Genomic DNA, 11,062 nt, shown 5'->3' on the forward strand with positions numbered 1-11,062 from the left:
AGCTGCTCAGCAAGCTACCCTCAGCTCTCTAGATGTGGCATGAGCAGCTGTACAGGTTGATTTTTTTGATTTTTTTTTCCTGATTTTGCTGAGAATTGCTGAATTTCAGAGTGTGGAGAGGGTCTTGCTGCCCCACAGAGCATCACCAAACTCAGGCATGGTGTTGTTGCTCTTCAGGCAGGTGGTTTCCATGTCTCACAGTAAACCAACCTCATCTGGATTTGTTTTCTTTTTGGCAAAACATGGTAGAAAACCAGTAGTTGTGTCCCCTTTTCTGGCAGGGAAAGGAATCTGATCCCAATTTGCTGTGGATCGTTGGGGTTTTTTGCATGTGGTTTTTATGCGAGGAGTGAACAGGACTGTGGATTTCTTGGTATTTACTGCAGGGCTGTAGGTTTAGTAGCATTTTTATATCACAAAGAATGAGCTTCAGCAACTAAAATGGGGAAGGGATTTTTATGCAGTTAAAAATTAGTATTCTGTGGCTATCTGATCTATGTTATGGAGATAAGCTGTCCTTGCTGAAAGAAAAAAAAGAGGCAAAAAAAAAAGCTGCCCATTACCTCAGCAGATAAAATACAAGGATGAGAACATTGTTTTCTTATATTCCTGTTTTTTCTAATATCATGGAAAAATAACACTTGTGTTATTGTATTATTTTTTTTCTGAATAGCCAAGTGTTGAGGACGTTTTTATCTATCCCAGAGGGCATAAGTGAAAAGAAAAGGATTTTCATGTTCATTCCAGCTCATTTTGAAGGGATCTGGTTTCTCATTTGGCTGGATTTCAGGCTCAGGGATAGTGGCTGGCATGGAGCTGAGGAGTGGGCTCAGAGCAGGGCTCCTGCTAGTGGTGGAAATTTTCCAACAGCCTCAATGATCCTGCTTAATCCCTCAATTTCAAGAGAAATGAAATATCCTTTCCAGGCCCACTTGTCGCAGTTAAATCTATATATTTTTATAGATATATGTGCTTATATATGTGTGTGTATAAGTATGTGTGTGGTACATGTGCATTTGTGTAGTGACTTGCTCACCAGCACTAACTGGATGAGATGCTGTTAAAATTAATTGCCTCTGAGCTGCTGACAGACTCTTGGGAAGTGCTGTAGGAAGGGAGAGGTGCCACTCTCGGAGCATCTACCCCCAAAATACCTGCTGTATATACACCACAGAGGAAACCCCCAGCCCACTGCTCTCTGCGGGTGTCAGCCAAGGCAGGCAGAGAGGCTGATTCCTCTGCCAGAATTAGATGTTGGCTGTGGGCAGCTCTTGCTGCCTATGCTGAGCTGGGGCTTCCCTAGCCCGAGCTGTAGAGAGGGAAACGAAAGGCATGGAGAGTTTTGAGGCAGAGTGTTTAAACACTCCTCCTTGTCTCCGACACTACCTACACTTTCCTCCCTTATGCATTCCAAATCCATTGCTTTCAAATTATTATTTCTCTCCCCCTCTCCTTTGCATTTTTGCCTCCTGCCCTTTCTTCTCCCTGTATCCTCCTTGCCTCCCGCCATGGCACAGGCTGCTCTCTGGTATTCCCCTTCCATGCTGATCTCTGATTCTGATTACACTAATGGATTTTGTTATGGAGGAAGTGATGGTGGGTGGGAGGGGAATCCCACAGCTCCCAGGTTGGGATTTTCAAAGGAATTAAGCTTTTAATTCCTCCTGAAAGCTGCAGGGAAGGAGTGCATGGCATCCTTTTCAGATCTGCCAACACCCTGCTCTTTCCTCCCTCGCCTTGAGTGGGTCCTCTTTGCCATACTCTGTATTGCTGTGTCCTTCCAGGGTGGTGGCAGGCAGGGTGACACCAGCTCTAGGGCTGCAAGGACACGTGTGTGTCCATGGCCAGTGTCTTCTGGCTTAGTCAGGGGTGGCTCAGTGCTACTTAGGTGAGCACAGAGCAGCAGGAGAGTGGCGGTTCGGGTTGGAAATGTGGCTGATGCACAGCTCCGTGAGATTTGTAACGGGCTCCCTCTTTTCTGCGTGCTAGATTCTAGCTCCGAGGAGGAGGAGGATGATGATGAAGAGGAAGAGGAGGAAGCAGAGGACTACGGGACAGATGGCACCGACAGGCTGTCATCCCCTGCCCTAGATGAGAGTGGCCTGGGCCTTCTCGCGAGGTTTGCTGCCAGTGCAATGCCCAGCCCCATCGTTCCCCCTCCGCTTTCCATCATCCAGCTGGAAGCCAAGCAGAAAGCAAAGAAGAAGGAGGAGCGACAGAGCCTGATGGGTGAGTTGCCTGGCTAGGGTTGGTGTTGTGGGGACAAGGTGGAAGGTTCACAGGTTGTTACCCAGACACTGACTTGGCCTTTCTTTGCTTTGGCTGCTTGGTCGTGATGCTGAAGGTAGGGAAAATGGCCTGGCAGGAAAACAAGAACCAGTCACAGGCGTGGCAGGTTTAGCTGCTGCAGCAATGACTTCCCTGAGGGCAGTTCCCTGTGGCTTTGTCAAAGTTTTCTCTTTTCCTGCCTGGCAAATCCTCAACAGACGTGCTGCAAAGGCGAGCGCTGGGATGCTGCATCCCCTTGGACTGAGTGCTGAAGGCGGTGAAGTGCTGTTACATTTTAGGAAAGAAAACATGTGCTAAATGCAGCTGATCTTGAATACCCAAGAGAAACAGAGATGCCAAAGTAGAAGAAAAACCTCTTCACTCAGCCCATCCCATCAGCTTCCTTATAGAAACCAGCCAGCAAGACTTGAAGTCAGCATTCCTTCCTCTGCCCCTGTGTTTGCAGTGCCAGACCTTGGATTTCTGTCCTCTCTGTCCCAGTTCCAATGTGTTGCACATCATGGGAAGTTTCATTTCTTGCCCTGCCCATGCCCTGCTGCACAAGTGCCCATTGGTGAAATTGTTCTTGGTCAGACAGATCTATGTGGGTTCCATTTATAAATTCTCTATTAATATTTATTAAGTGATAATGGAATTTATAGCATGCTTCAGAATGGAAAATGATGTCCTCCTCAGGAACACTGTTTCCATGCTATATTAGGCTTTTGCCAACTTGTTCCAACAGCCTCTGTTAAGAATTTATTGTTTTGTAACCTGCCCTCCTTGAAACTGGAAGCATCTAGAAATTACCTCATGCGGTAGTGAGAGAGGAGAAGGAGTGTTTTAATTTCCAGTGGGTTTTTCATTTTGAGCCTTGCCAGCTTTGGTTTTGACAGGCCGGCTCTTTTCCTGTTCATGCTGGGGCTGTCTCAGGGGAAGAAGTTTGGGTAGAAGATGAGAACAGGTTCCTGCAGACTGAATTTACCCAGGAAAGTGAGCATATTTGAGAGAGAAGGACTGAGAGAAGTTGCTCTGCTTGCTTGTGCCTTGTATGTTTTCCTTTTCCCATGTTGTTTGCTTACCTCCTGCCCATGTTGTTGGGTGTGTAGGTGCAGCCTCAGTTTCCTTTCTGCCCCTGGAAACATGGTCTTGCTTTCTTTATCAGGTTCAGGGAAACAAACTGAAGGTGAGGAACAACTTGGCATTACTACAGTATTTTAGGCCTCTGGGTACTGCTGTGCCCATGGTGCTGAGCAGAGGACAATGTGAGGGGATTTCCATTTGCCACAGACAAAAGGTCATTTACCTCTCTTGATTTTTTAAGGTGATTACCTAAGCCAGTAAAAAGATCTGTGGTGTCTGTTGGCCAATGGGAAAAAAATAAGCTTGAAATATGGGTTTATTTCATTAGTTAAAAGAGATTGTTCTCCTGAAACAAAGGTGAAATTGGAGAGGACTCTCACGGGGAGGAAGGCTCAGCTTATGGGGTTCGTGCTTGGCTTCAGCTGAGCAACTCCTTTTTGAGGAGGGGCACATGGTAGAGTATCTTTTCTCTTAAGAGCTTCCCCACAGGGTTTATTTTTGGTTGTGGGAGAAGGAAGAAAAAGGAGGCAGGGAACATACTGAGCCACACTGCCTGAATGGTTGGACTGTGGCTTAGAGCAGGGGAGACTTATTTCCAGGGAAATCAGTGTTTTATGGGTCAGAAATGCAGATCTGAGGGTTGTTGGGATTGGAAAGGGGAACAAGCAAGAGCTCTGTTGAACAGGCATCTACCATGGAGCCCAAAAGCTTCCAGCAGGATGTGGCCCCTCTTGCCTCTTTTGGCTGATGGTTCCTCCTTTGCACCTAGGGACAGAGTTTGAGTACACCGACTCGGAGAGTGAGATCAAGATCAGGAAGAAGTCTCCTTCAGGGCTGCTGCGAGGAAAGAAGGGGCCGCTGGAGTCAGGCAGCATCCCACCTAGCCAGGCCCCCAGCAGCCTCGACACCGGATCTGGGAGCACTGACAAGGCCAAGCTTGGGTCTGAGAAAGGCCGAAAGCTGAAGAAATTCAAATCCCCCAAGGACTTGAGCTTTGAGTTTGGGCTGGAGGCCAGCGATGATGACCTGTGGAACCGGCGCCGGAGTGAGCGGATCTTCCTCCACGACGCCACCACGTCCTCGGCCATGCTGACCTCTGCGGCGCCTGCCAGCTCCACCCCTGTGTCCAAGCCTGGGCGCTGTGGCAAGGGAGCACCCATGAGTCCCAAAAAGGAGGGCAACAAAGGGAAGGAGAGAAAGGAGCTCAGCAAGGTGAGGAATGTGTGGGACCCTTGGGAGCTGAGGGTGAGGGGAGTGTGATTAACTCCACTAGGACAGGGGAGAGTTGAGTCCTGTCTCAGCAGTTGTTTGGCTGCCCCTTGTCACCTCTCCCAGCCCTGTGTACACCCAGAAGAACTGTCAGACTTGAGTCTGACTCACAGGGAGTGTTGTGTTTGAACAGTGCGGCTTACTTCTGTCACCCACCATATCCCAAATCTGTCCTGTTTGGGTTGGCCAGAGTGGACATCTCTCTCCCACTCTCTACATGACCTTATCTGCTTGCTGAGCTGTGGCCCCCGTGTTGGCCTTTAAGGCTGTTCACCTTTTGTGTGGTGTCTTCTGAGGGCTGTCAGTGATCTCTGGGTTACTGACTCTTCATCTCAGCTGAAAGCTCATCTCCCTCCAGCTCCAGTTCAGTTCATGGCAGTGTTACGGAGGAACACTGATTGTGGGGGAGAGTTAGACAAGTTAGATGTGACATTAGGCCAACTGGGATCTTCTTGCAGCTCTTTGGGGGAAGGTTTGATGGGCAGGAATTTGTTCTCCAGGGTAATGAAAAGCTCTTTCCCAAAATGCATGAAGTCAGAAAGCAGAGCTGGGAGATGTAGGATGTGATGTGGGCAAGGAACTAACTGCTGGCTGAACGTCCTCCTACCTGTGCACAGCCTGCTTTGCTCCGCCTTTCCCCTCTCTCTGGGCCTAGATCTTTACCAATCTGCTCTTTACTGATGGAAGTGTTTTCTTTTCTTTTTTAGCAGCGGAAGAAGGGTAAAGAAACACCCTGCTGCTCCTCCTCCTCGTCCATGTCTCCTCCTGGCATCCCTAGCTCCCCATCTGATGTTCGTGTCAGCCTGGCGAATGCCCTGGGCTCCACCAAGAAGAGCAAAGCCAAGGTGAAAGCCAAGGAGGTGAAAAAAGAGGTGAGGGGCTGGTTCTAGTGTGGGTGAACTGGAAGGTGGCTGGCAGAGCCCTGCTCTTCCCTATAGTGTTGCAGTGTGAGGGAGGGAAAACAGCTGTGCAGGTTTTGCTGGGTGTGTTACAGGCGAAATTTGAGAAGCCTAAAATCCAAGGAAGACCTTTGGATAGTGCCTGCTGTCTTCATCCCCCAAATTAATGAGCAGGCAGGATGTTATCTAAGGCTGCCACAGGGTGGAGGGAGAGCTTTCAGGGAGAGCATTCATAGACAGCAAGGATCAAGGAGATGGTGATGGAGTTGCCTTGCTCAGCACTGGATCCCACCTGGTTTCTCTCCATTGCTGTAGCCTCTCTTCTCTCATAACACACTGTGCTATCTCACGTGATTTCTGAGTGTAATCCTTGTGGTCTGTGTGTAACAGCAAGAAATGGATGGTGGGGCTTTTGAGAAGAAACAGGAACAGTGCCTGATGCCTGTTTAGTGAAAGCAGAGGCTCAGGAGCACTGTGCAGAGGTGGTGAATGCAGAGCAAAGCTACATCTGTCTGTTCATAGAGTCTCTCCTAACTTCTAGAAGTGAGGATGTGGGAAATAGATAGGATAGGGGATAGGATGTGGAGAATAGCTTTTGGTCAGCTGCCAGTAATGCTTGGGGATAAACCCAGCAAAAAGTTTGGGTACACCCACTTAACTCTCTGTGTGATTAACGTTCTTGAGGATGGAGACCTCAGGTTATCCTCAGATTATTTGTTGCGGGAGGAAGGTGGGATGGGATCGAGCTATTGCCTGTGATCATCCAGCTGACATGCTGCTTGCTCTCCTGCAGAACCGAGGGAAAGGAGGAGCTGTCAGCAAGCTCATGGAAAGCATGGCAGCAGAGGAGGATTTTGAGCCCAACCAAGACAGCAGCTTCTCAGAGGATGAGAACATCCCACTGAGCATGCTGGTCGAGCGACCACCCACACCAGGTGAGGGTAGGAGGGGCTGGGAGGCTAATTGTACAGGTAGAGGAACTGGACAAGCTTCCCAGGGCTGCTCAGAGGAGGACTGTTGTGCTTTCACATGTTCCTCATCCAAAGCTGTGAGTCCTTGGGGTGTAAATACCACTTTTTCAAAGTCAGTTCAGTCAAAAACAAGCCTGATCAGAGTGGCCCACTGTGACATCCTGTTGAGGCCCACTCTCAGAGTTACCTGATTTTAATTTACTGATATGCTATTACTACCAACAGAGGGACTTATTATTATTGTTTATTAATAATTTCTATTACCAAGAGGGCAAAATTCTCCTCTGCCAGGAGCGAGCCAGAGAGAGAGACTGAACTTTCTGCAAAGGGCTTACTAGCCTTTTCCTAAGGGAGGGTGATGCTGGGAGTATGAGGTTTCCTTCTCCCCTTGCTATCCCTTTTCCATGTGTGATGCTCTCTAATCCCTGTCCTGCTCCAACACCTCACAGCTCCTCGCTCCTGCATCATTGACAAGGATGAGCTGAAAGATGGGCTGCGTGTCCTCATCCCCATGGATGACAAGCTACTCTATGCTGGGCATGTCAAGACAGTGCATTCACCAGACATGTGAGTTGAGGGGCTGCTGTATCCACCTGGGATCTGCTGGACAATGGGGACATAGCTGCTGCAGGGGTTGGTTTGGGGGTTGTGTAGAGCTGGCTGCAGAGAGACTGACAGAGTCTGGCGGGAAGGGGAGGAGAGTTCACTCTGGTTTATCAGTGCTAAGGAAAATCCAATTACCACTCATTAAATGCACTCACATAAACTGGTGGTAGGACTCAGAGGGAGGTGTTAGCTGATCAGGGTGATGTCTCCTGTGTGCTGTGGCTGACCAGGCCTTTGTGTTTCAGATACCGTGTGGTGGTGGAAGGTGAGAGGGGGAACCGTCCCCACATTTACTGCCTGGAGCAGCTCTTGCAGGAAGCGGTATGTGAGGCCAAGAGTGCCTGTGCTTGGTGCCCCAGCCCTGTTTCGCAATCAAGGAACCTAGCTGGAAATCTCTCCCCAGCCTGAGGCTGCAGGGATGTCCTGCTCCTGCCTCCATGGCCAGTGTGGGCAGAGCTGCCCTTGGTGTGCTCACTGCCCCATGGCCAAGCTCCCTCACTGTCAGCAGGCACTAAGCCTGTATTCCTGCAGGGATAGTCCTTCACGCTGCCCTGTGAGCAGGCAGGAGGCCATTTCGCAGCAGGGAAACTGTCCTTTGTCTTCTCCAGAGCTGCTTTGCTACATGCCAGATATGCTGGGAGGGTCTGTGCTGGTGCAAGGAACGTCAGTAATTGCTTTCCTCTTGCCCTGAGCAGATCATCGATGTGAAACCTCCTTCAGTGCGGTTCCTGCCCGAGGGCACGAGGATTGCAGCCTACTGGAGCCAGCAGTACCGCTGCCTCTACCCAGGGACAGTTGTCCGAGGTAAGGCCACCCAGGGATCTCTCCATCCTGCATGTCCTGAGGGATGTTGGGCTTGTCTGGGGAAACCTGATGTCTGCTGTGGATGTCCTGTAGGTCAGAGCTGAGCCCATTCCTCTCTTCCAAGTCATGTCCCACTCATTCATGATGTTGGTTTAGTAACATCCTGCTGGTTCAGGAAGAGGTCCGAGGAATTAAAAATACCAGGGAAATACAACACATTTCAGGAAGTCAGAATTAACTCCAGGCACCAATGATTTCTGAGGTTGTGCAGGTTTCTAAATCACCTGGACACTCATAATTTTGCTTTTGACACATACCTTCCCAGTCTGATCCCATTAAAAAGCCAGTGAAGGGCCCTGGACAATTCTACCATGTCTGGTCTTCCTTTTGGGCTCTTGGTCTACTTATGAGTTGTAAAACAGTAGTGCTAATGCAAGAACAGATGATGGGAACACAGCTAATTTCTCTTGGAGAAGTTGAAAAGCAGCAGCTTGTGATTGCTGAGAAATGAATTTCTGGAAGAATAGAGGGAATAGTGGAGAGAGGTGGGAAGTCAAGCTGTTGTTATGTTCTGGAGCAGTTCTGCTGGCTGGGGAATTTTTCACTGGGTGGACTGGTTTAGTATTATCAGGGACTTTCCATTGCAGAGTGAGCCTGCTGTGTCCTCCCTGCACAGCCTGGCAAAGGGGGAGATGGGATGCTTTGGAGCTGGTGCAGGATTCCTGTCTTTCCCCATGTCCCTGCTTTCCTGACAAGAGGTTTGTACTCTGGTGTTTCTCCCTAATCCCATCTTCTGCTCTCCCATCCCACAGGAACCCTGGATCTGGAGGAAGATGGTGATCTCATCACAGTAGAGTTTGATGACGGGGACACGGGACGCATCCCACTGTCTCACATTCGGCTTCTCCCTCCTGACTACAAGATCCAGTGTGAGTCTTGCTGTGCATATTTTTGCTTGACACTTCCCACTAGGAGATGTAGGAGTTTTGGTCCACTTGCCTCTGTGGTTTTGAGACAAGTTTACAGACTTTCCGTCACAAAGATTGCACCATCAATGTTGGACTGGCAGAGCTGGGGTGGAATATAACTCACGGGGAAAAGGCCCAGTCCCTGTTGCAGAATTGGTAGGGATATACTCCTTGTTTCATGTGCCTGTTTTACGTGTTGCTTGACTGTATTTGACCATCTTTGTTACTTGTTCCAGGTGCTGAGCCTTCCCCTGCCCTTTTGGTGCCAAGCACCAAGCGCCGCAGCCGTAAATCCAGCAAAGACACTGGAGAAGGAAAAGAGGGACCTACACTGGGGTCAGAGGAGACTGTGGCAAAGGGCAAAGGGCGAGGGAGGAAGCCAAGTGTCAAGGCAAAAGCTGGTAGGTTGTCACCACTGCCAGACCTGGAGTTGAGGGAGTCCTTGCACAGTTCCCCACTGGTCTCCCCAGGTTAAAGCTGTTGTTGGGAGCAAGATTTGGAGGGGGATGGATGCATACTTTTGAGTGCAGAGCATCCATCCATGCATCAGTTCACTCTGTTGTGTCTACAGTTTGCAGGAAGCTAGCTCAGAAGCTGCCTGTGATGTGACAGCCTCCTTCTGTCAGTCAGGGCTGCAGAGCAGGGTCCCATTTTTAGCTGAGCATCTCTGCAGGTATCAGTAAGGCCAAAGACGCAGGAGATCTGCAGTTTGGTTCCCCTAAAGTTGAAGCAGCATCACTGGGCATTGCCCATCAGCTGTTCACAGGCACTGACATCAGGTCAGGCTGTTCAGTGAACCATAAGTGGCTGTGCCCCTTCGGGGGTACCTAAGCAAACAGGAACAAGCCACCCGAGGCGAGAGGCTGGTCAGCACTGGGGTCTGGTTGTGTCTGAGCTAATAAAACCCCTCTGGATGGGTAACATCATGTGTTTATGTTTCCTTCCCTCTGCAGAAGAGGCTGCCTTGCCCGAAGAGAAGGATCAGGTTGAGTCTTCACCTGTAACCTCTTCAGTCCCAGAGAAGCCAACTTGCTTGAGCAAGCCAAGCATGAAGGGCTCCCGAAAATCACAACCGCTGCAGACTGGAGGCTCTCCTGCCCCCACAGAGGAAAAGCGGTCAAAAGCCAACAAAATGAAGATCTCCACTAAACTGCACAGCCCCCCACAACCCACTTACCAGCCTGCTGTGTTCAGCAGCATCCTTGGCACGGAACCCTACAGCGACCTGCCGGGAACGCTGGCAACCTTCGGCTCCAGTGACGCTTCGGTGTCGAAAGCCAAGGCCAAGAAAGGGCGACCCACAGAAGAGACACAGGAGTTTGGCACCATGGTCAAGGCTCAGAGGAAGCATGACAGTGAAATCCTGATCAAGCTGGACCATGAGGGCGTGATGTCTCCAAAGACAAAGAAGATGAAGGAAGCAATGAGGATGCTGGAGGACTCAAACCTGGCCAGTCGCAGAGATGGGAAGAGTCTCTTGGGGCTGGGCTATTCCACTGCAGTGGGTGTGGAGGGCAAGCAGAAATCTTCCCGAGCCAAAGCGCCTGAGGGAGACCCTTCCCCTGCCAGCTTCGGAGGAAAGTTTGATGGCTCAGCAGAGAGCCTCACTGCTTCGAAGGACCAGGAAGAAACGGCAGGAGCTCCCTCCAGCAGCTGTGGAGGAGTCTGAGAGCAACAGCAGCGACAGCAGCTCAGAGTCAGAGGGAGAAGAGGACGCTGAGAAAAACCAAGGGGAGGCCCAGGACAGCAGCTCAGCCAGCTCAAGAGCATCCACTCCTCTCTCTTCCTCTAACTCCTCCTCCTCTTCCTCTTCTAGCAGCAGCTCCTCTTCATCTTCCTCTTCTTCCTCTTCCTCCACCTCATCAACTTCTTCTTCCTCGAGCTCCAGCTCTTCTTCCTCCTCCACTACGGATGAAGATTCCTCCTGTAGCTCTGATGACGAAGTAGCTGAGGCCCAGCCAAGTTCCTCGGTGCAGCAAACCCTCCCACCCAAGCAAACCAAGCAGGCAGGGAAATCCCGCGCCTCCTCCCACCCGCAGAGCCAAAAGCAGCCGGCGCAGCAGCCGGTGCAGCAGCCGGCACCGCAGCAGAGCGGCAACAAGAGCAGGCCCAAAAAACGTGAGGGCATCCACCTGCCCACCACCAAGGAGCTGGCCAAGCGCCAGCGGCTGCCGTCGGTGGAGAACCGGCCCAA

General features: G+C 50.5%; 1 protein-coding gene across 1 annotated transcript in view; it reads left to right on the plus strand.

Annotated features, from left to right (window-relative positions):
- Window positions 1-1,946: 1,946 nt before the first annotated feature.
- The window catches only part of LOC103800312 (trinucleotide repeat-containing gene 18 protein-like), a gene marked incomplete at its 5' end in the record, with an annotated part of 11,667 nt that continues 2,551 nt past the window's right edge, over window positions 1,947-11,062 (plus strand). The window contains 12 exon segments of the mRNA XM_009072688.1: window positions 1,947-2,229; window positions 4,121-4,563; window positions 5,331-5,492; window positions 6,313-6,454; window positions 6,940-7,057; window positions 7,342-7,417; window positions 7,792-7,900; window positions 8,713-8,829; window positions 9,105-9,269; window positions 9,822-10,510; window positions 10,512-11,058; window positions 11,061-11,062. The exon segment at window positions 11,061-11,062 is cut by the window's right edge and continues 48 nt beyond it. Coding sequence (XP_009070936.1) covers window positions 1,947-2,229; window positions 4,121-4,563; window positions 5,331-5,492; window positions 6,313-6,454; window positions 6,940-7,057; window positions 7,342-7,417; window positions 7,792-7,900; window positions 8,713-8,829; window positions 9,105-9,269; window positions 9,822-10,510; window positions 10,512-11,058; window positions 11,061-11,062 — 2,853 coding nt within the window.

Source organism: Acanthisitta chloris, unplaced genomic scaffold (assembly GCF_000695815.1).
Source record: "Acanthisitta chloris isolate BGI_N310 unplaced genomic scaffold, ASM69581v1 scaffold19244, whole genome shotgun sequence".
NCBI classification, from domain to species: domain Eukaryota; kingdom Metazoa; phylum Chordata; class Aves; order Passeriformes; family Acanthisittidae; genus Acanthisitta; species Acanthisitta chloris.